Source organism: Erinaceus europaeus, chromosome 23, assembly GCF_950295315.1.
Source record: "Erinaceus europaeus chromosome 23, mEriEur2.1, whole genome shotgun sequence".
NCBI lineage: Eukaryota > Metazoa > Chordata > Mammalia > Eulipotyphla > Erinaceidae > Erinaceus > Erinaceus europaeus.
The window spans coordinates 15,366,692-15,386,781 of NC_080184.1; the positions used below are offsets into that span (position 1 = coordinate 15,366,692).

The window sequence follows — 20,090 nt, forward strand, 5'->3', positions numbered from 1 at the left end:
CTTTCGCTGCTGGCTGGCTGGCAGTGGGCAGGAACTGTGGAGCAGGGCATGGGCTGGGTTTGCAAGGTCTCTGAGGGCTGTCCCGTGTGTGGGGCTAGGGGGCACAGGGCAGGCCTGTGGGGTCTCAGAGGGCTGTCCCATCTTTGGGGACGGGGGGCACAGGACAGGGTTGTGGGGTCTCCCAGGGCTGTGTGTGGGGTGGAGCCCCTCCCATCTCCTCAGGAGAGGCAGGCACAGGCATTGTGGGGCCACGAGAGCCACTGTCTCCCCCTCCTTGAACGGCTCCTCTGTCTGTACCCACACCCTCCTGGCTCCCCTTGACGGGATCCCCTGTGGCCCCCTGGCCGGGGCAGAGAATTCTCTGCAGTCTCCCCAGGCTCCTCACTCCCCACCCCAGCCTCGGGGCCTCCTGGCCAGGAGCTTAAGTGAACAGGCGGCTGGACAGACGGGTGGGTGCTGGTGGGTGACGGGTGCATGGGTGGTGGATAGATGGTGGGTGGATGGATGGATGATGGATTGTGAATGGATGGATGACGGATGATGGGTAGATGATGGATGGAAGGTGGATGGTGGATGATGGATGATGGGTGGATAGTGGATGGAGGGGTCAATGTTTGTGGAGGGTGGAACAGGATTCTGTCACAGCGTGGGGGCACACAGCCTACAGGCAGGTGGTGTGGGAGTGTGGAAGGAAGCTTCTGGAAACTCAGTCCAGCTTCTCTGGATGTGTCCCTTCTGTTAAGCTTGCTGGTAGGGGCGCGTTGCATGGCGCTCACCGATTGCAGGAACTTCTTGTGCCAGGACCCAGCGGCATGGGGCGTGGGGGTTATCTGATGCCAGGATGGCGCTGTCCCGTCCCTTTCCCAGATTCATGGCACCCACTCCCACTGTTTGGGGGTCCCGGGCCCTGCAGGCACCCACAGCCTGTCCCCTTCAGCTGTTCAGAGCAGGTGTGGGGCCCGAGCTCTGCTGGATGGGCTACAGCCTTGTGGAGTGCAGTGGGGCCCCTTGGGATGGGACTGCCTGCCCCAGCCCGCACCTGCCGTGACTGGGGGTTCCCAGCGGGTCCCAGCTCTGCTCCTGGGGCCCCTGGACTGGCCAGGTTTCTGCAGGCCGACCCTGTGTCTGTTCCTCTCAGGAGGGGAGACGGTCCTCTGGAGGACCCTGGGGATGGAGCTGCAGTAGCCCGGGGCTGCTGGCCCTCCGTCCAGGTCCCCTGTGGTCCCTTTCTGGGCGGGCAGGCTGGCCGTGAGTGATGCCCGAGGAGGTGGGCGGTGGCCCTGCCTGAGGTCAGGCTGCTGTCCTGCCACTGATCTGGTGACCGCCGTCGAGACACCCATGCCAGCCCAGCCTCTCTGGGCACAGGCGTCCTGTCCCTTGGTCCCCTGCCTGTCCGCGGGAGGGTTAACTGCACTTGAGCGGGTGTCTGGAACCGGCTCAGACTGGTTTTCTGGAAAGTGCTTTGTTTCTGGCTGCATCCCGGGAGGGAAGGGTCATGCGGGCCGTGTCGCTAGGCCTGACTCAGCACCTCTCCACCCTCCCTGCCCCGCATGTGCTATTGACCCCACTGCCTGCCCAGCCCAGGTGAGCTACTGTGGTGGCTCCGGACCCGGGTGCAAGCAGGCAACCCTGCCCCTCAAGTGCCCTGTGCCCTGGCAGGCCTCAGACTTGGGCAGGAAGGGTGCTCATAGGCCCCTGTCCCCTCCAGGCCCTCAGGGTGTTCAGTGTCGCCTGTCCACTCCAGACCCTCAGGCCCCTCAGTGTCTCCTTTCCCCACCAGGCCCTCAGGCCCCTCAGTGTCTCCTGTCCCCACCAGGCCCTCAGGCCCCTCCGTGTCCCCTGCCCTCTCCAGACCCTCAGGGTGTTCAGTGTCCCCTGTCCACTCCAGGCCCTCAGGCCCCTCCATGTCCCCAGGGCCCTCCAGACCCTCAGGCCCCTCTGTGTCCCCTGTCCCCTCCAGATCCTCAGGGTGTTCAATGTCCCCTGTCCCCTCCAGACCCTCATGCCCCTCAGTGTCCCCTGTCCCCTCCAGACCCTCAGGGTGTTCAGTGTCCCCTGTCCCCTCCGGTCCCTCAGTGCCCCCTGTCCCCTCAGGGTGCTCAGTGCCCTCTGTCCCTAGTCCAGGATGACCGAGGAGGCTGGCCGCACCCGCAGCCAGAAGCGAGGCCTTGAGCATGACCCTGTGGAGGACGATGCCGACGGCAAGAGAATGAGGACGGAGCGGGGACTACCGGCCGATGACCCCAGGCCTGCCCCGGACCCCCAGGCCATCCCTGAACCCCCTGAGCTGGCCAGCGGGAATGGGGCTGACGGGCCAGCCGAGGACGGGCCCGTGGACATGCGCACCTCACACAGGTAAAGGCACTTCTGGGCTCTGATCGTGGGGGCTCTGGATACCAGGGGCTCTGATGGCAGGTAGGGAGGACCACCTGGGTGGGCACCTCTGTGATGTGAGCTGCCCGCCTTCCTGTAGCTCAGCCCCCCACTCCCCCACTCCTGCGTGGGGTTGTGCAGTCTGAGGGGGAGGGAGGGGGTGACTACAGGCAAAGGGGGTGGGGAGGGGTGTGGGCACGGCTAGGTGGGCTACCTCAGCCCCATAGCCCCCACAGTGGGGGCAGGCTCTTGGCCTTTGCTGGGAGGCATGTGTCCTGCTTATCCCCCAGCGGTTGGCTGTACAGCCCTGGGGTGCAGGCCAGAGCCCCCAATTCTTACCCCAACGGCCAGGAGATAGCTCCCCAGGCCCCACATGGGACGCCCCGTCACTCTCGGAGTGTAGGGTTGTCGTAAAGGGGCTGATGGGGGGCATGGTGCGCTGCTCTGCTGCCTGGCCCCTGAGCCACGGGGAAGGTCTGGCTGCTGTGGCATGTCTGTCTGTCTGTCTCTGTGCCGTCCTGTCTTGGGGTGCAGGTGTGGGTGTGTACAGGTGCAGCCATTGGAGGCCAGGTGAAAGATCATCCGGCAGCTGCACCACTGGGTGATGGGTGTGGGTCTTGCACCAAGTAGACCAGCTGGCCCGGGGAATGTCCAGGCAGCAAGCCCTGCCTGGTGGCCTGGAGGCTCCTCCCCAGACAGGCGTCTGGCTTCAGCGTGGTCCCCCAGCCCTCTGGCCACAGACCGCCACCCAAACCTCACAGCGCTCTGGCCTCAGGCCCACACCCCCAGCCGTCTGGCTTCAGCTCCCCCTCCCCACACCCCTCCCACAGCCCTCTGCTGATCTTCTGCCCCCAAGGCTAGCCTGGGGTTTGTTTAGATAGAGGGCAGGAGACTGAGACGCCACAGTGCCGCTGCCCCTCCCTTCTCCCTGCTTCCGGAGCAGCCCTCCACTCTGTTCCCACATGGTGCCGAGCCGGGGACGTGACCGTGACCCTTGCACGTGGACGTGCAGCCTCCCGGCCCTGTGGCTGTTCTATATATGGTTGACTGATGGGGGTGAGAAGCAGAGCATCAGCGTGGGTCAGGGCTGAGCTGGGGAGCCCCGTGGGCTGTCGCTGTCACTGTGTCCCACCCACGCTGCTTGCCCTGCACTGGCTTAAGATGTGGCAGCCCAGAGCCCTGCCCAGCTCTGACAGAGGTGCTGTTGGGCTTAAACCTGGGGCCTCTGGGTCTTGGGCTGCACGGCCTGTGCTCTGACAGGCTGAACTAGCTTCCCACCTTCGTTCTCTGTTGCTCTGAGACACGCACCATGGCCCAAACCGCTTCCGATGCGGGGCTAGTGGGAGCTGTTTGCTGGCCCCGTCCCGTGGGTGATGGAGGGGGCCAGCTGTGCAGAGGGTGGCCTGCGAAAGGCCGGCATCGCGGCCAGTGCGCGTGGATGAGAGGAGAAAGGGCCAGGCTGAACACACCGGGGTGAGCTGTGTCACCAAGCCCAAGGACCTGGGTTCTAGCCCCTGGTCCCCACTGATGAAGCAAGGCTGCAGATGTCGCTTTTTTTTTTTATTATTTTTTTATTTTATTTTATTTTATTATTTAAGAAAGGATTAATTAACAAAACCATAGGGTAGGAGGGGTACAACTCCACACAGTTCCCACCGCCCAATCTCCATATCCCACCCCCTCCCCCGATAGCTTTCCCATTCTCTATCCCTCTGGGAGCATGGACCCAGGGTCATTGAGGGTTGCAGAAGGTAGAAGGTCTGGCTTCTGTAATTGCTTCCTCGCTGAACATGGGCGTTGACTGGTCGGTCCATACTCCCAGTCTGCCTCTCTCTTTCCCTAGTAGGGTGGGTCTCTGGGGAAGCTGAGCTCCAGGACACATTGGTGGGGTCTTCAATCCAGGGAAGTCTGGCCGGCATCCTGATGACACCTGGAACCTGGTGACTGAAAAGAGAGTTAACATACAAAGCCAAACAATTTGTTGAGCAATCATGGACCCAAAGCTTGGAAAAGTGGAGAGGAAGTGTTAGGGAGGTACTCACTGCAAACTCTAGTATACTTCTGCTTTCTTACTTTGGTGCCATACTACAAACTCAGTCAATTTCTGCTTTGCGTTTCTACTTCTTTTTTTTTTTTACATGCATAACATTCCCCAGATTCCCATTTAGCAATACAACCCCCACTATTTCATTCATCATTTTTCATGGACCTGTATTCTCCCCACCCACCCACCCACCCACCCCAAAGTCTTTTACTTTGGTGTAATACTCCAATTCCATTTCAGGTTCGACTTGTGTTTTCTTTTCTAATCTTGTTTTTCAACTTCGGCCTGAGAGTGAGATCATCCCATATTCATCCTTCTGTTTCTGACTTATTTCACTCAACATGATTTTTTCAAGGTCCATCCAAGATCGGCTGAAAACGGTGAAGTCACCATTTTTTACAGCTGAGTAGTATTCCATTGTGTATATATACCACAACTTGGTCAGCCACTCATCTGTTGTTGGACACCTGGGTTGCTTCCAGGTTTTGGCTATTACAAATTGTGCTGCCAAGAACATATGTGTACACAGATCTTTTTGGATGGATGTGTTGGGTTCCTTAGGATATATCCCCAGGAGGGGAATTGCCTTTTGGATCTCTTCTGTGGTAAATATTCTGTCCAATTCCTCCCCCCATTTTTGGATGGGGTTATTTGTTGTCTTGTTGTTGAGTCTGGTAAGCTCTTTATATATGTTGGCTATTAAACTCTTATCTGATGTATGGCATGTAAAGATCTTCTCCCATTCTGTGAGGGGTCTCTTGATTTGGGTAGTGGTTTTTTTTTGCTGTGAAGAAGCTTTTTAATTTGATGTAGTCCCATAGGTTTATACTTGCCTTAGTCTTCCTTGTAATTGGATTCGTTTCATTGAAAATGTCTTTAAAATTTATGCGGAAAAAAGTTCTTCCAATATTTTCCTCTAAGTATCTGATAGTTTCTGGTCTAACATCCAAGTCCTTGATCCACTTGGAATTTACTTTTGTATTTGGTGAAATACAGTGATTCAGCTTCATTCTTCTGCATGTTTCAACCCATTGTTTCCAACACCATTTGTTGAAGAGACTCTGCTTCCCCCATGTAATAGTCTGGGCCCCTTTGTCAAAGATTAGATGTCCATAGGTGTGGGGGCTTAATTCTGGGCTCTCAATTCTATTCCACTGGTCAGTGTGTCTGTTCATGTTCCAGTACCAAGCAGTTTTGATGACAATGGCCGTATAATATAGTTTGAGATCTGGCAGTGTGATGCCTCCGGTTCTGTTCTTTTTTCTCAAGATTGTTTTGGCAATTCTAGGTCTTTTCTGGTTCCAGATACGCTTTTTTTTTTTTAAAGAGTTTATTCATGAGAAAGATAGGAGAGAGAAAGAACCAGACATCAGTCTGGTACATGTGCTGCTGGGGATTGAACTCGGGACCTCATGCTTGAGAGTCCAGTGCTTTATCTACTGCACCACCTCCCGGATCACTGCAGCTGTCGTTCTAAAAGGGAAGTAAATAAGCGAATGAAAGGGGGAGTGGATGAGAAAGAACGAGTGAGGGGCCAGGTGGTGGCACACCTGGTTGAGTGCACATGTTACAGTGTGCTTGGAGTGGATGGATGGACGGACGGATGAAGCAGTGGGTGCGGGTGGGTGAGTGAGCATATGAGTGAGAGGGAGCAGACAGCGCCTGCAGGTGAGGATGAGTCAGGATGGACGGGGGAGAGTAGAAGGAAGCCGGGTGTCTGAGGGGCTGATTTGAGGGAGTAAATGTGTTAACAGCGAGCTGAGGGGTGGAGGAGGGGCAGGTCAGCAGGGTTCCTGTGCCCATCTCTGAACCTCCCTGTCCCTCGGCCGGCCGCTTGCCCCAGAAAGTGCCACTCGGCCCACCAGCCTCCATTTTCTGAGGCACCTGAGCACCTCACTTCTCAAAATGAAGGCTGCCTGTCAGGGCTGCGGGTGGCCGTTACCATGGTTCCCAGGGTGGAAGCCCTCACGTGCAGGGGAAATGCTTTTGTCACATGGCCGTGGACCCAGCAGCACATAGGAAGTGCCCTCTGCCGCTGGCCCTTCCCCAGCATCCAGTGTCCCTACGATAAGCTGGTCACTGAGAGCGGGCCCATGCCCCATTGGGACCCCTGCCTCCCTTCCTGACCCAGGGGGCCCCCACCTACCTCTCCTGACCCTGGGGGAAAACCTGGCTCCCCTACCCAGGGAACCCAGCCCACTTCCCAGGGACCTTGCTCTGCCCTGACCCTGGGGTACCCGCCCACCCCCACCCCCTATTGACCCACGAGACCCCATTTGGTCCCCTCGCCCTGTCAGCCTGCACAGTGGGTGTTCCAAGCCCTCCACAGTCCAGCTGCCGAGACCAAGGGGTCCTCGCCAAGGCCTGAGATGCTGCAGGTAGGGGTGCCCAGCCCCCTTCCCTCCTGTTGTGGGGGACAGGCAGACTCCACTGCTGCCCAGACTGGGCCACAGCGCCCTCTGTTGGCACTGCCCGCTACCTAGCTCAGCACCCTAACCCCAGAACAGGAAGGTTAGGGGACCTACATGGAACCCAGTGGCACCTTTTCTTTATATTTCCTTCCAGGGTTATTGCTGGGGCTCTGTGCCTGATCCACTGCTCCTGGAGGCCAACTTTTTCCATTTTGTTGCCCTTGTTGTTATTACTGTTATTGCTATTGTTGTTGGACAGGACAGAAAGAAATTGAGAGAGGAGGGGAGATGTGTATGAGAGGATAGACACCTGCAGACCTGTTTCGCTGCCTGTGAATCGGTATCCTTACCCCAGTCCTTGCGCGCTGCTTAATCCACTGCGTGCGCCCGACCCCCTCTAGGCACGTTTTCACCTGTCCCCGAGAGGGAAGCAGGTGGCCTGTCACATGGCAGGCAGCCTCCCCCACGGGCACCAGGAAACTCACGGGTGCGTGTGGGGGCAGCGTGGTGTCCCTCCCTCAAAACATAGGAGTTGCCCACACAGAGGAGCCCTGCTCAGGGGGCTGCTGACACTTTCCTTCCCCCAAAGTGACACGAGGGCCGAGAGGAGAGCCCCCTCCCCCGACGTGATCGTCCTCTCAGATGGTGAGCAGCCAGCCAGCCCCAAGGTCAACGGGCTGGGCCAAGACACCCTGGAGGAGCCCGGCACTGAGGCCCTGATGGTGAGCGAGGCCCTGACCTTGACCTCTGACCTCTGGTCCCTGACCTGACCTCCGGGCCCTGACCCTCCCGCCCCCCACCCCCAATCCCCGCACGCAGAAGAGCAGCCCGGAGGACCGGGAGCGCGTCATCAAGCAGCTGAAGGAGGAGCTGCGTCTGGAGGAGGCCAAGCTGGTGCTGCTCAAGAAGCTGCGGCAAAGCCAGATCCAGAAGGAGGCACCCACCCAGAAGGTGGGTGGGCTGGGCTGGACCGGGGCACATGGGGTCCCCACACTGAGGGCTCAGGGGGCCCCACACTGAGGGCTCATGGTGTCCCTACACTGAGGGCTCATGGTGTCCCCACACTGAGGGCACATAGTGTCCCCATACTGAGGGCACATGGGGGCTCCACACTGAGGATAGATGGGGTCCCCACACTGAGGCCACATGGGGTCCCCATACTGAGGGCACAGGTGTCCCCACACTGAGGGCACATAGGGTCCCCACACTGAGGGCTCATGGTGTCCCCACACTGAGGGCACATGGGGTCCCCACACTGAGGGCTCATAGGGGACCCACACTGAGGGCACAGGGGGCCCCACACTGAGGGCACATGGGGTCCCCACACTGAGGGTACATGGGGTCCCCACATTGAGGGCACATGGGGTTCCCACACTGAGAGCACAGGTGTCCCCACACTGAGGGCACATGGGGTCCCCATACTGAGGGCACAGGTGTCCCCACACTTGAGGGCACATGGGGTCCCCACACTGAGGGCTCAGGGGGCCCCACACTGAGGGCTCATGGTGTCCCCACACTGAGGGCACGGGGCCCCACACTGAGGGTACATGGGGTCCCCACACTGAGGGCACATGGGGTCCCCATACTGAGGGCACAGGTGTCCCCACAGTGAGGGCACATGGGGTCCCCACACTTGAGGGCACATGAGGTCCCCACACTGAGGGCACATGGGGTCCCCACACTGAGGGCTCAGGGGGCCCCACACCGAGGGCTCATGGTGTCCCCACACTGACGGTACATGGAGTCCCCACACTGAGGGCACATGGGGGCCCCACACTGAGGGCACATGGGGTCCCCACACTGAGGGCACATAGTGTCCCCATACTGAGGGCACAGGTGTCCCCACACTGAGGGCACACGGGGTCCCCACACTGAGGACTCATGGTGTCCCCACACTGAGGGCTCATGGTGTCCCCACACTGAGGGCACATGGGGGCTCCACACTGAGGGCACAAGGGGCCCCACACTGAGGGTACATGGGGTCCCCACACTGAGGGCACATAGGGTCCCCATACTGAGGGCACAGGTGTCCCCACACTGAGGGCACATGGGGCCTCCACACTGAGGGCTCATGGTGTCCCCACACTGAGGGCACAGGGGGCCCCACACTGAGGGCACATGGGGTCCCCACACTGAGGGTACATGGGGTCCCCACACTGAGGGCACATAGGGTCCCCATACTGAGGGCACAGGTGTCTCCACAGTGAGGGCACATGGTGTCCCCACACTGAGGGCACATGGGGTCCCTATACTGAGGGCACATGGGGTCTCCATACTGAGGGCACAGGTGTCCCCACACTGAGGGCTCATGGGGGACCCACACTGAGGGCTCATGGTGTCCCCACACTGAGGGCTCATGGTGTCCCCACACTGAGGGCTCATGGTGTCCCTACTCTGAGGGCACCTGGGTCCCCACACTGAGGCCACATGGGGTCCCCATTCTGAGGGCACAGGTGTCCCCACACTGAGGGCTCATTGGGGGCCCCACACTGAGGGCACATGAGGCCCACACTGAGGGCACATGGGGCCCACACTGAGGGCACATGGTGGCTCCACACTGTGGGCACATGGTGGCTCCACACTGAGGGTACATGGGTCCCCCACACAGAGGGCTCGTGGTCCCACACAGGACTCAGGGGGCGCCACACTGAGGGCACATAGTCCGCCTGGGGCTAAGGGAGGGTTCTGTCACTGCACCCATGTGGTGGCTGCTAGCAGAGCTGGGTGCTGGCAGTCTCACTCGGTGTCCTCTCGCAGCCCTCAGGTTCCACCGTGGGCGCTGTCACCACCCCTCCCCCACTGGTACGGGGCACCCAGAACATTCCTCCTAGCAAGGTGTCGCTTCAGGTCAGTTCCCCTCTGCCACTGAGCCTGCCCCTGGTGTGAGTCCCTAAACCCCCGGGCACTGGGGGCGTAAGGGCTTCTCTCTGCACCCCCATTCCTCTGTAGCCCCCGCCCCTCTGCCAGCTGGCTGGCTGCAGCCTGTCGCCTCTTCCTCACAGACCTCCTCCACTCGAGTGCCGGGCAGCGTCATCCCGCCACCCCTGGTCCGTGGTGGGCAGCAGGTGTCCAGCAAGCTCGGCTCGACAACCAGCTCCCAGGTGGTCATGCCGCCTCTGGTCAGGGGAGCCCAGGTGAGCGTGGGGCCATGGTGGGTGCAGGTCAGCCGAGCGCCTGGCCCCAGCACCCATCCCTTCCCCCTTCTTGCACCCCTATCCCATTCCTCCCTGCTGCTCAGCCCCCAATGTCCCAGCCATACCTCTGGCTTCTGTGTTCCTCACTGTCTATTCCCTCTCACTTCCTGTGTCCCCCATCGTCCACTCCCTCTCATTTTCTGTCCCCACTACCCCTGCTTCTGACTTCCTGTTCCCCATCATCCATTCCTTCTCATTTCCTGTGTCCGCCTCTGCCCAACAGCAGATCATCCGGCAGCATTCCGGCACCGGCCCCCCACCGCTGCTCCTGGCTCCCCGGGCATCAGTGCCCAGCGTGCAGATCCAGGGCCAGAGGATTATCCAGCAGGGCCTCATCCGGGTGGCCAACGTGCCCAGCGCCAGCCTGCTGGTCAACATCCCCCAGGTAGGCCGTGCACACAGAGCAAGGGGACCCCGGGGGACAGTGGAGACTCCAGCCCTTGCCCTGTGGGCACAGCACCCCAGGGTCACATCTGTCTTCTAAGCCGCTGGCCAGGCAGGAGCCACTCAGATGAGATCATGAGCGCCCTGGGTTCTGCTGTTGCTTCTTGGGCTGCGGCCTCTGTGGGGTGCCCTACCCTGAGACCACAGGACACTGCCAGCAGCGTCCCTTCCTTGGCGTTGAGCTGTTTCCAGGCCTTCTGAGCTCACTCACCCTGGGTGGACGCTCCAGACTCCCCTCCTGCTCCCCTCACCCATGTGGACACTCTGGACTCCCTTCCTCCTCCCCTCACCCATGTGGACGCTCCAGACTCCCCTCCTCCTCCCCTCACCCATGTGGACGCTCCAGACTCCCCTCCTCCTCCCCTCACCCATGTGGACGCTCCAGACTCCCCTCCTCCTCCCCTCACCCATGTGGACGCTCCAGACTCCCCTCCTCCTCCCCTCACCCATGTGGACGCTCCAGACTCCCCTCCTCCTCCCCTCACCCATGCGGACGCTCCAGACTCCCCTCCTCCTCCCCTCACCCATGTGGACGCTCCAGACTCCCCTCCTCCTCCCCTCACCCATGTGGACGCTCCAGACTCCCCCCTCCTCCCCTCACCCATGTGGATGCTCCAGACTCCCCTCCTCCTCCCCTCACCCATGTGGACGCTCCAGACTCCCCTCCTCCTCCCCTCACCCATGTGGACGCTCCAGACTCCCCTCCTCCTCCCCTCACCCATGTGGACGCTCCAGACTCCCCTCCTCCTCCCCTCACCCATGTGGACGCTCCAGACTCCCCTCCTCCTCCCCTCACCCATGTGGACGCTCCAGACTCCCCTCCTCCTCCCCTCACCCATGTGGACGCTCCAGACTCCCCTCCTCCTCCCCTCACCCATGTAGACGCTCCAGACTCCCCTCCTCCTCCCCTCACCCATGTGGACGCTCCAGACTCCCCTCCTCCTCCCCTCACCCATGTGGACGCTCCAGACTCCCCTCCTCCTCCCCTCACCCATGTGGACGCTCCAGACTCCCCTCCTCCTCCCCTCACCCATGTGGACGCTCCAGACTCCCCTCCTCCTCCCCTCACCCATGTGGACGCTCCAGACTCCCCTCCTCCTCCCCTCACCCATGTGGACGCTCCAGACTCCCCTCCTCCTCCCCTCACCCATGTGGACGCTCCAGACTCCCCTCCTCCTCCCCTCACCCATGTGGACGCTCCAGACTCCCCTCCTCCTCCCCTCACCCATGTGGACGCTCCAGACTCCCCTCCTCCTCCCCTCACCCATGTGGACGCTCCAGACTCCCCTCCTCCTCCCCTCACCCATGTGGACGCTCCAGACTCCCCTCCTCCTCCCCTCACCCATGTGGACGCTCCAGACTCCCCTCCTCCTCCCCTCACCCATGTGGACGCTCCAGACTCCCCTCCTCCTCCCCTCACCCATGTGGATGCTCCAGACTCCCCTCCTCCTCCCCTCACCCATGTGGATGCTCCAGACTCCCCTCCTCCTCCCCTCACCCATGTGGACGCTCCAGACTCCCCTCCTCCTCCCCTCACCCATGTGGACGCTCCAGACTCCCCTCCTCCTCCCCTCACCCATGTGGACGCTCCAGACTCCCCTCCTCCTCCCCTCACCCATGTGGACGCTCCAGACTCCCCTCCTCCTCCCCTCACCCATGTGGACGCTCCAGACTCCCCTCCTCCTCCCCTCACCCATGCGGACGCTCCAGACTCCCCTCCTCCTCCCCTCACCCATGCGGATGCTCCAGACTCCCCTCCTCCTCCCCTCACCCATGTGGATGCTCCAGACTCCCCCCTCCTCCCCTCACCCATGTGGATGCTCCAGACTCCCCTCCTCCTCCCCTCACCCATGTGGACGCTCCAGACTCCCCTCCTCCCCTCACCCATGTGGACGCTCCAGACTCCCCTCCTCCCCTCACCCATGTGGACGCTCCAGACTCCCTCCTGAGTCTGTCCCAGGAGGCAGGACACCTCGCCAGGTGTGCTGGCCCCACTTCCTGCAGCCCCGTTAGCCGAGCCCAGGCTGTGGTCGGATGCGTCTGGTGGGGTGCCCTCCCACCAGACTCCAGAGATCCTTGTGGTGTCCCAGGACCCTGCCCTGACCTGCTCTTCGCCCCAGCAGCCCTCCCCAGCCTCCACGAAGGGGACCTCAGGTGTGGCAGGTCAGCCCGGCTCCACGCCCGCCAGTGTGGCCTCTGCGACTTCCACTGCCGAGTCCCCGGCTAGTCGCCAGGCAGCTGCCAAGCTGGCCCTGCGGAAGCAGCTGGAGAAGACGCTCCTGGAGATCCCCCCGCCCAAGCCCCCCGCACCGGAAATGAGCTTTCTGCCCAGCGCCGCCAACAACGAGTTCATCTACCTGGTGGGCCTGGAGGAGGTGGTGCAGAACCTGCTGGAAACACAAGGTAGCTGTGCCGTGCCCCGCCCCACCCTGCCCCACCCCTGCACCCGGTGCCCCCCTGCAGGCCTGACATGGGCCTCTTCAGCAGGCAGGGTGGCGCCCAAGGCCGTACTCACGTCCCGGGAGCCCCACGCCTGCGCCCAGTGCCACACGGACTTCACGTGCCGCTGGCGTGAGGAGAAGGGCGGTGCCGTCATGTGTGAAAACTGCACGGCCTCGCGGCAGAAGAGGGCGCTCAAGGCCGAGCACACCAGCCGCCTCAAGGCCGCCTTCGTCAAGGCGCTGCAGCAGGAGCAGGAGATCGAGCAGCGCCTCCTGCAAGCTGGCCCCCCCCAGGCGCAGCCCAAAGCCGAGCCCGCCACGGCACACCCCGCACTCAAGCAGGTGAGGGACCCAGGGTGGGCGCGGGCGCAGCACTAACCCGGCCTCGGCACCGCGCACCTTCTGCCGCAGGTGGGCCGGGGTCCTGGAGGCGCCGAGCCTCTGCAGAGTGGAGCCTGTTCCCGCGGCCTCTCCTCCTCTCCAGAGCCACCAGTCCCCCCCTCCGGGTGCCGCCTGCTGCTCCCGCTGACCCAGACTCCACTTGTCTGTAGGTGATAAAGCCCCGGCGTAAGCTGGCGTTCCGCTCGGGAGAGGCCCGCGACTGGAGTAACGGGGCCGTGCTACAGGTTAGAACTCGGGCGGCAACTGCCCATGGGTGAGAAGGTCGGCCGGCCAGCGAAGATGGTGGCGCTGGCTGTCCACCGCAAACCGGCCCCCACTGAGCCGCCCATCACCTCCCTGTCCTTGCAGGCCTCCAGCCAGCTGGCCCGCAGTTCAGCCAGCACCCGCGGCGTCCTGCACTCCTTCAGCCCCTCGCCCAAGCTGCAGGCTTCGGCCTCGACCGGCACCCTGGTCAGCAGGACCGGCCGCCACGCAGAGCGGCCGGCGGGTGCCAAGGGTGGGGCCGCCTCCAGCTGGAAGAAGGCATCTCTGAGCTCAGGTGGGTTAGAGTTAGGGTGCTTAACCAGGTGTGCCCGCCCCTCTGTGCACCCCAGGGTGTCGTCGCCCCAGGGCGTCCCTCTACCCACAGTTCAGGGGCTGGGGGCAAGCGTCCTGCGGATAGAGAGGACACCCGGGACCTACTCTCGCTGTTAGGCCCCGGTGGCTGGGTGGGTTGGGTGGCGCCTGACACGCTCATCTGTCCCCGCAGGCGGCGCCCTGGCCTTCGTCAGCCCCAGCCTGGCTGTGCACAAGACGTCAGCGGCCGCCGACCGCCAGCGCGAGTACCTGCTGGACATGATCCCGCCTCGCTCCATCCCACAGTCGGCCGCCTGGAAGTAGCAAGGCCCACGCCTGCACCCCGGACCCCACTCCCACCCCCGGACCCCGCCCGCGAGCCTGGTGCTCCGCCAGCTCCCGCAGTCTCTGCTTCCCGCCGGCCGCCTCCAAGTCACATGGGCTGTCAGTCTCTAGGTTGAAGGGTTTTTAATCACCTCATGATGATGGAGTTAAAATAAACCCAATTGGAGCACAGCCCGCTAGAGGCCAAGCCGGGCCCCCCCGACCCCAGGACCCGGGCTTCCGGAAGCAGCCGCCCCCGACCGCAGCTGTCGGAGGGGGCTGGCTCATTTCTTTAGTTGTGGTTTATTTTATTAAATTTCTTTTCCTACTCATCCCGACGGACAGCATCCTCGTCCTGACGGGCACGTCCCGGTGGGCGGCCCCCAGACTCAGGGTTTCTGCCGGGCCGAGGCAAGACCCCCCCCCTCATGTCGGGCCAGCCTGGCCTCCAGACCCCCCACTTGCTTTTCCTCCCTCCGCGTCCACCCACGGACACAAAGGATCGGGCGCTGAGTCCAGTTCTGTTCTGGTTTCTCTGCTTAAAAATCACTTCCCCGAGGACAGGCGGAAGCCGAGTGCGACTATCTCTGCGTGTGTGTCTGTGTGCCTGTGCGTGTGTGTCTGTGTGCCTCAGGCCAGCTGTCCGTGTGGCGCTCTGCTTGTTGCACACGTGTGTGTCTGTAGATGGGGTGTGCCGCCCCAGCCTGTTCCCTGGGGACTCTGGTACGGGCACCTGCCTGCCCGCCCGCCTGCCTTCCTGCCTGCCCGCCTGCCTTCCTTCCTCAGACCGCTGCCGCTGCCCTCCTCATAAGGCTCGTGGCTCCCCGACTCCCTCCAGCAAGCCTACGCCACACACAGCAGACCCGCCTTTGCAGAACCTTTCGGCTTCTGTTCTCGCCTAAGCAGAACTGACTCAAGTTTCTCGATGGAGTCTGAGGGGCCGGAGGCGGGACAGGCCGCTTCCATTGCAGGATCCAGGGATCTGGGGGCTGGGCGAGGCTGTCTGGGGATGGGCATGTGTGCACCCCACCATGGAGTATATGCAAAGGTTCCGCCCGCTCCCCTCTGCTCGCTGGGCAGGTGAGTCTCGGGCACCTCCCTCTCCGTCCCGCCCGCAGGAAGCAGACCTCAGACTATGCAGCCAAGGAGCGCCGCCCGCTCCTGCTCAGGAACCACCTCTCACCTCCGCCTCAGCCACAGCCGCCGCCAAGCCCCGGCAGGAGCAGGAGCAGGAGCGTGAGGTGCCTTATGCCTTACCTTAACCGTCCCCCTCTCGTGACTCCACGCCCCGCAGGGTGGCTGCTGCCGGCCGGAATGGGTCGCCAGCACCACTGCGTGGCCCCCGGGCGGCAGCCAGCCACCCCACCCTTGGCCTCGGCTCTGGGAAGCGGGACCGGCTGGACTGTGACTCCGGCCCCTCCCCAACTGGAAAGAGCAGAATCAGCCCGCTCGCAGGGACCGCCACACGTGCGGACGGGCCCGGGGCCACACTGTGACCTCTCCGTGCAGGGAGAGGGCGAGAGACTCAGACCCGTGCCGGTGGCCTCCCAGCCACGGGACTGGTTGGGGGTGGGGGTGGGACGCAGCTTTTTGGAAAGGACAGCAGACGTTTTCTAGGCGTAAACAAGTGTGACCAACACTTCACTCGTGCAGGGTATCGGGGGGGTTGTTGGGGGGGGGGTCGTCACTTGTATTTATTGTGACTCTAAACCTTTGATAACAGATGTAAAAAAGAATGTTTGCCACCGGACAGGAATAGCTCAATAAAAGGCTGGGATGGATGTTTGTGCCATGTTGTGCAGGTCCAAGGGTCCCTCCCCAGACATCCCGGGGAGTTTTGTTTGCGCCACCTGGGACCTTATGCGCACGTGCTTGACAGACACAGACGGCCTGGCCTCCTGGGTGCGGGCATGGCGGGACCCCACCTGGAGAGCAAGGGGTCCCACAGTGCTGGGGCTCTGAGTCCCGCTGCTGGGCACTGTTACCTCATCACCAGGTCAGTGCTGGGGTGCGGCCCTGTAGTCACGGCCTCGCTCGGTGCCGACTCATATAAGCTGTGGCCGATGGCTGCCTGCTGCCATTACAGATGGCGTCACAAGCGGCTTGGCTTGTAACCCTGATGGGCCGGGGTGGGAGGAATGCACCATTGCCCGCCGCTATGAAGCTCTGGGGGGCTCATACAGGAGCCAGGTGCTCATACAGGAGCCGTGTGGCAGCGTACCCTGTGAGTGTACACTGCCAGGCACAGAGCCCTGGCCCCAGCCTCTGGCCTCACCTGGTGGAGCAGGGCTGCTGACGTCTCTCCATCCACCCCTCCACCCCCCGATTTCTGCTAGTGGAAAGTGACCAACAAAACGCAAATCCAGAGGGCTGGCACAGTAGCCCACTCAGTGCCGTGCTGAAGCAAGCTTGGGCTGTGGTCTCTCTCTGCCTGTGTAAAGAACCACGTGCAGTTCAGGCTCAAGGTCTTTTGGGTTTTTTTGCCTCCAGGGTTATCGCAGGGGCTCAGTGCCGGCACTATGAATCCACTGCTCCTGGAGGCTTTTTTTTTTTTTTTCCTGTTTCATTAGACAGGACAAGAGAAATTGAGAGGGGAGGGGTAGCTAGAAAGATAGACACTCGTAGCCCTGTTCTGCCACTCAGGAAGCATCCCCTGGCAGGCAGGGAGTGGGGGCTTGAACCCAAATACTCGGGCTTCATACTGTGCACTTAACCTTGTGTGGCACGCAAGTTTTTTTTTTAATATTTATTTTATTTATTCCCTTTTGTTGCCCTTGTTGTTTATTGTTGTAGTTATTGTTGTTGCTGGATAGGACAGAGAAATGGAGAGAGGAGGGGAAGACAGAGGAGGAGAGAAAGCTAGACACCTGCAGACCTGCTTCACCGCCTGTGAAGCGACTCCCCTGCAGGTGGGGAGCCGGGGTTCGAACCGGGATCCTTATGCCGGTCCTTGTGCTTTGCGCCACCTGCGCTTAGCCCGCTGCACTACAGCCCGACTCCCAGCACGCAAGTTTTTAGCTTTGTTTTTCCTACCAGAGCTCTGCTCAGCTCGGACTTGAGGTGCTGGGTTGGAACCCATTTCCTGCCTAACCACCATGCTGTCTCCCCAGTAGCCCCCACCTGTTTCATTTGAAAGGCTGTGTGTATGTGTGTGTATATATATATATATATATTTTTTTTTAATTTGTAGAAAGCTAGGTGAGACACCGCAGCCCTGTTCCACTACCTTCCATGGTACCACAGTAGAGCTCCCATGTGGTGCTTGGATTCAAATCCAGGACCCACAGTGCTCAGTGCTAAGGCCTGGGTCCCCCTGCCTGGACGTCCTAAGGCAGGACACGGCAGGAGGCAGGCTGTGGGGTGGGCATCTGTTGGTTGCAGACGGGGGTGGCGGACACTGGCCGGAGAGGGCTCCTCCCTCAGAGGCTGCTGGGTGGACTCGGTGACCGGGCTGTCCCCAGGGTGGCAGGACCCAGGCCACAGGCTCCGGAACCACCACCACAGCCCCCAGAGTGACCTCTGCCCAGGGCAACATCCCCCTAGAGGTCCTGCCAGGGGTGGGCTCCCACCTCAGGCCCCGGGTGCAGGGGGCTAGAGAGACTGCAGGGGGTCAGCCAGGCCCCACTTCCATGAGCACTCGGGCTCCTTCAGTCTGTGGCAACATAGTGCTGCAAGGACCGGGGTTCAAGCCCCCGCTGCCACCTGCTTCGTGAACGGTGGAGCAAGACTGCGGTGTCTTGTCTCCCCCCTCTCATTTATGTATTTGAGAGGGAGGGGGACACATAGAGACAGGACACCTGCAGCCCTGCTTCACTCACTATTCGTGAAGCTTTCCCCCTGCAGGCGGGGACTGGGGGCTCAAACACGGTGCTTGCATATGGCCAGGTCTCCAGCTGCCCCTCTCCGTCTGTCTCCACATAGAAGATTCTGGGGGCGGGGGCTGTGCTTCTGGCCTTGGTCCCTGCCTGCAGTCAAGTTGCGCTGCCGCTGCCTTTCTTCGGACTGTCCGAAACTAGAATATGGGTCGGTGCACCTGGACTTGGGTTCGAGCCCCCGTCCCACCTGCGGCGGGCCTGCAGTGAGGACACGGAAGGAAGAGGGCGTCTGCGGGCGCCGGCCCCCGCTCCCACCCCGAGGCGGCCTGAGCCGGGCCCCCCGGCGGAGGCAGCCCAGAGCCGGTTGCGAGGAAGAGCGAGTTTATTGCAGGTGGGGGGCCGAGCCCCCCAGCCCCCAGCCCCGGCGGCTCCTCAGCGCCGGCCGCTCGCCCCGCGGGTGCGGCCCTGGCCGCCACCAGGGTCGCGGACCCCGCCGAGGGGGTCGGAGGAGCAGTGTCGGGGACCTTCGGGGAGGCGCGCCCCAGAGAGGCCGCCCGGGCGCCTAGCCCGAGTCCCCGGCGCGCAGCCAGGCGCTGCGGGCCACCTGTCCGGCCGACGGCCTCGCGGACGGGCTGAACTGCAGCAGCTCGGCGATGAGCGCCCGGCAGCGCTCGGCCAGCTCCAGCCCGTCGGGGTACAGCACCCCGCGCTTCTGGCGGCGCGGCAGGCCGGCGATGTCCGAGTCGTCGAAGGGCATGCAGCCGGTGACCATGACGTACAGCACCACGCCCAGGCTCCACACGTCGTACTTCTTGGGGTCGTAGGGGATGCCGAGCAGCACCTCGGGCGACGCGTAGGCCGCCGAGCCGCAGTAGGTGGTGCTGAGGTCGGGGTAGCCGTGCGCCTGGCGGCCGAAGCCGAAGTCGGTGAGCTTGACGCGCCGCTCGTCGGCGCCCAGCAGCACGTTCTCGCACTTGAGGTCGCGGTGCACCAGGTGGTGGTCGTGCAGGTAGCGCACGGCGCCGGCGATCTGCGCGAAGAGCTCGCGGGCCTGCGCGGCCGGGAGGCGGCCGCTGCGCTGCACGGCCTGCAGCAGGTCGGTGGCCGCCGCCTCCATGACGATGTACAGCTTGCCGTTGCACACCTCGATGAACTCGAACACGTGCACGATGTGCGGGTGCCGCACGCCGCGCAGGATCGACAGCTCGCGCGGCAGGAACTTGTTGACGAAGTCGGGCGGCGCGCGCCGCCGGTCCACCACCTTGATGGCCACCGTGCCCTTGTACTTCTTGGACGTGGCCACCTTCACCTTGGAGTAGCTGCCCTCGCCGATCGTGCGGCCCAGCTTATAGCCCAGCTCGCTCAGCAGCTTGTCGCCCGACATGGCCGCGCGGGCGCGGGCGCGGGCGCGGGGGCGGGTCGCGGCGGCGGCGGCGGCGGGGGCGGGCGGGGCGGCGGCCGGACTGCGCGGGCCTAACCCATGGCGCTCGGCTCCCGCACCGCCGCTCCCCCATGCGCCCTCTCCCCGCGCCGCGCGCCGCGCGCCCCCTTATGGCGCGGGTCACAATTTCCGCCTTGTGAAGTGACCGCGGGCGTCACCCCGGCGGCCGACCCCGCCCCGAGGGCCCCGCTTTGTGACTGCGGCCCGGGCGGGCGGGCGGGCGGGCGGGGGGCGGCCCGGCCCCCACTCGCACCGGCAGCCGGCCCGCCCCCCGACGGCCGTTTCCGTCCCGCTAGCATGGCGGCGGCCGCACTTCCGCCCCGCTGCTCTTGCCGATGACCACTTCCGCCCCGCTCATCGGGGCCCCGTGTCCGCCCTCTTCGTCATGGCGGCGGGGGCACCTCCGCCCCGCTCGTCGTGGCGATGACCACTTCCGTTCTCGAGTCGCGGCGGCGGCGGCGGCGGCGGCCACACTTCCGCCCCGCTCATCCCGGCCATGACCAATTCCGCTCTCTAATCGTGGCGGCGGCCCCGTTTCCGCACGGCTCGTCCTGGCGGAGACTACTTCCGCTATCTGATCGGCGGGGGCCACACTTCCGCCCAGCTTGTGGTGGGTGGCTACTTCCGCCCCTCTCGTCAGGACGGT

General features: G+C 62.7%; 2 protein-coding genes across 12 annotated transcripts in view; one reads left to right on the plus strand and one right to left on the minus strand.

Annotated features, from left to right (window-relative positions):
- Window positions 1-14,324, plus strand: part of GATAD2A (GATA zinc finger domain containing 2A) — a 45,186-nt gene extending 30,862 nt beyond the window's left edge. For 4 of the 11 annotated variants that reach the window (XM_060181875.1, XM_060181874.1, XM_060181880.1 and 1 more), the window contains 10 exons: window positions 2,120-2,355; window positions 7,418-7,550; window positions 7,648-7,779; window positions 9,586-9,675; window positions 9,831-9,962; window positions 10,246-10,407; window positions 12,590-13,249; window positions 13,459-13,533; window positions 13,658-13,847; window positions 14,058-14,324. In XM_060181875.1, coding sequence (XP_060037858.1) covers window positions 2,126-2,355; window positions 7,418-7,550; window positions 7,648-7,779; window positions 9,586-9,675; window positions 9,831-9,962; window positions 10,246-10,407; window positions 12,590-13,249; window positions 13,459-13,533; window positions 13,658-13,847; window positions 14,058-14,188 — 1,935 coding nt within the window. In that variant the 5' untranslated portion in view covers window positions 2,120-2,125 and the 3' untranslated portion in view covers window positions 14,189-14,324. Of the gene's footprint in view, window positions 1-2,119; window positions 2,356-7,417; window positions 7,551-7,647; window positions 7,780-9,585; window positions 9,676-9,830; window positions 9,963-10,245; window positions 10,408-12,586; window positions 13,250-13,458; window positions 13,534-13,657; window positions 13,848-14,057 lie in introns of all 11 variants that reach the window. The other 7 variants (XM_060181873.1, XM_060181877.1, XM_060181878.1 and 4 more) reach the window with 5 other exon arrangements.
- A 4,045-nt stretch (window positions 14,325-18,369) lies between these two features.
- Window positions 18,370-19,656, minus strand: TSSK6 (testis specific serine kinase 6). Its single transcript, XM_007533160.3, has one exon. The coding sequence runs from the start codon at window positions 19,385-19,387 to the stop codon at window positions 18,566-18,568; it is 822 nt and encodes a 273-aa protein (XP_007533222.1). The 5' UTR covers window positions 19,388-19,656; the 3' UTR covers window positions 18,370-18,565.
- Window positions 19,657-20,090: the final 434 nt, after the last annotated feature.

Coding starts and splice junctions, on each gene's coding strand:
- TSSK6 (XM_007533160.3), bottom strand. CDS start 19,387: ATGTCGGGCGACAAGCTGCTGAGCGAGCTGGGCTATAAGCTGGGCCGC.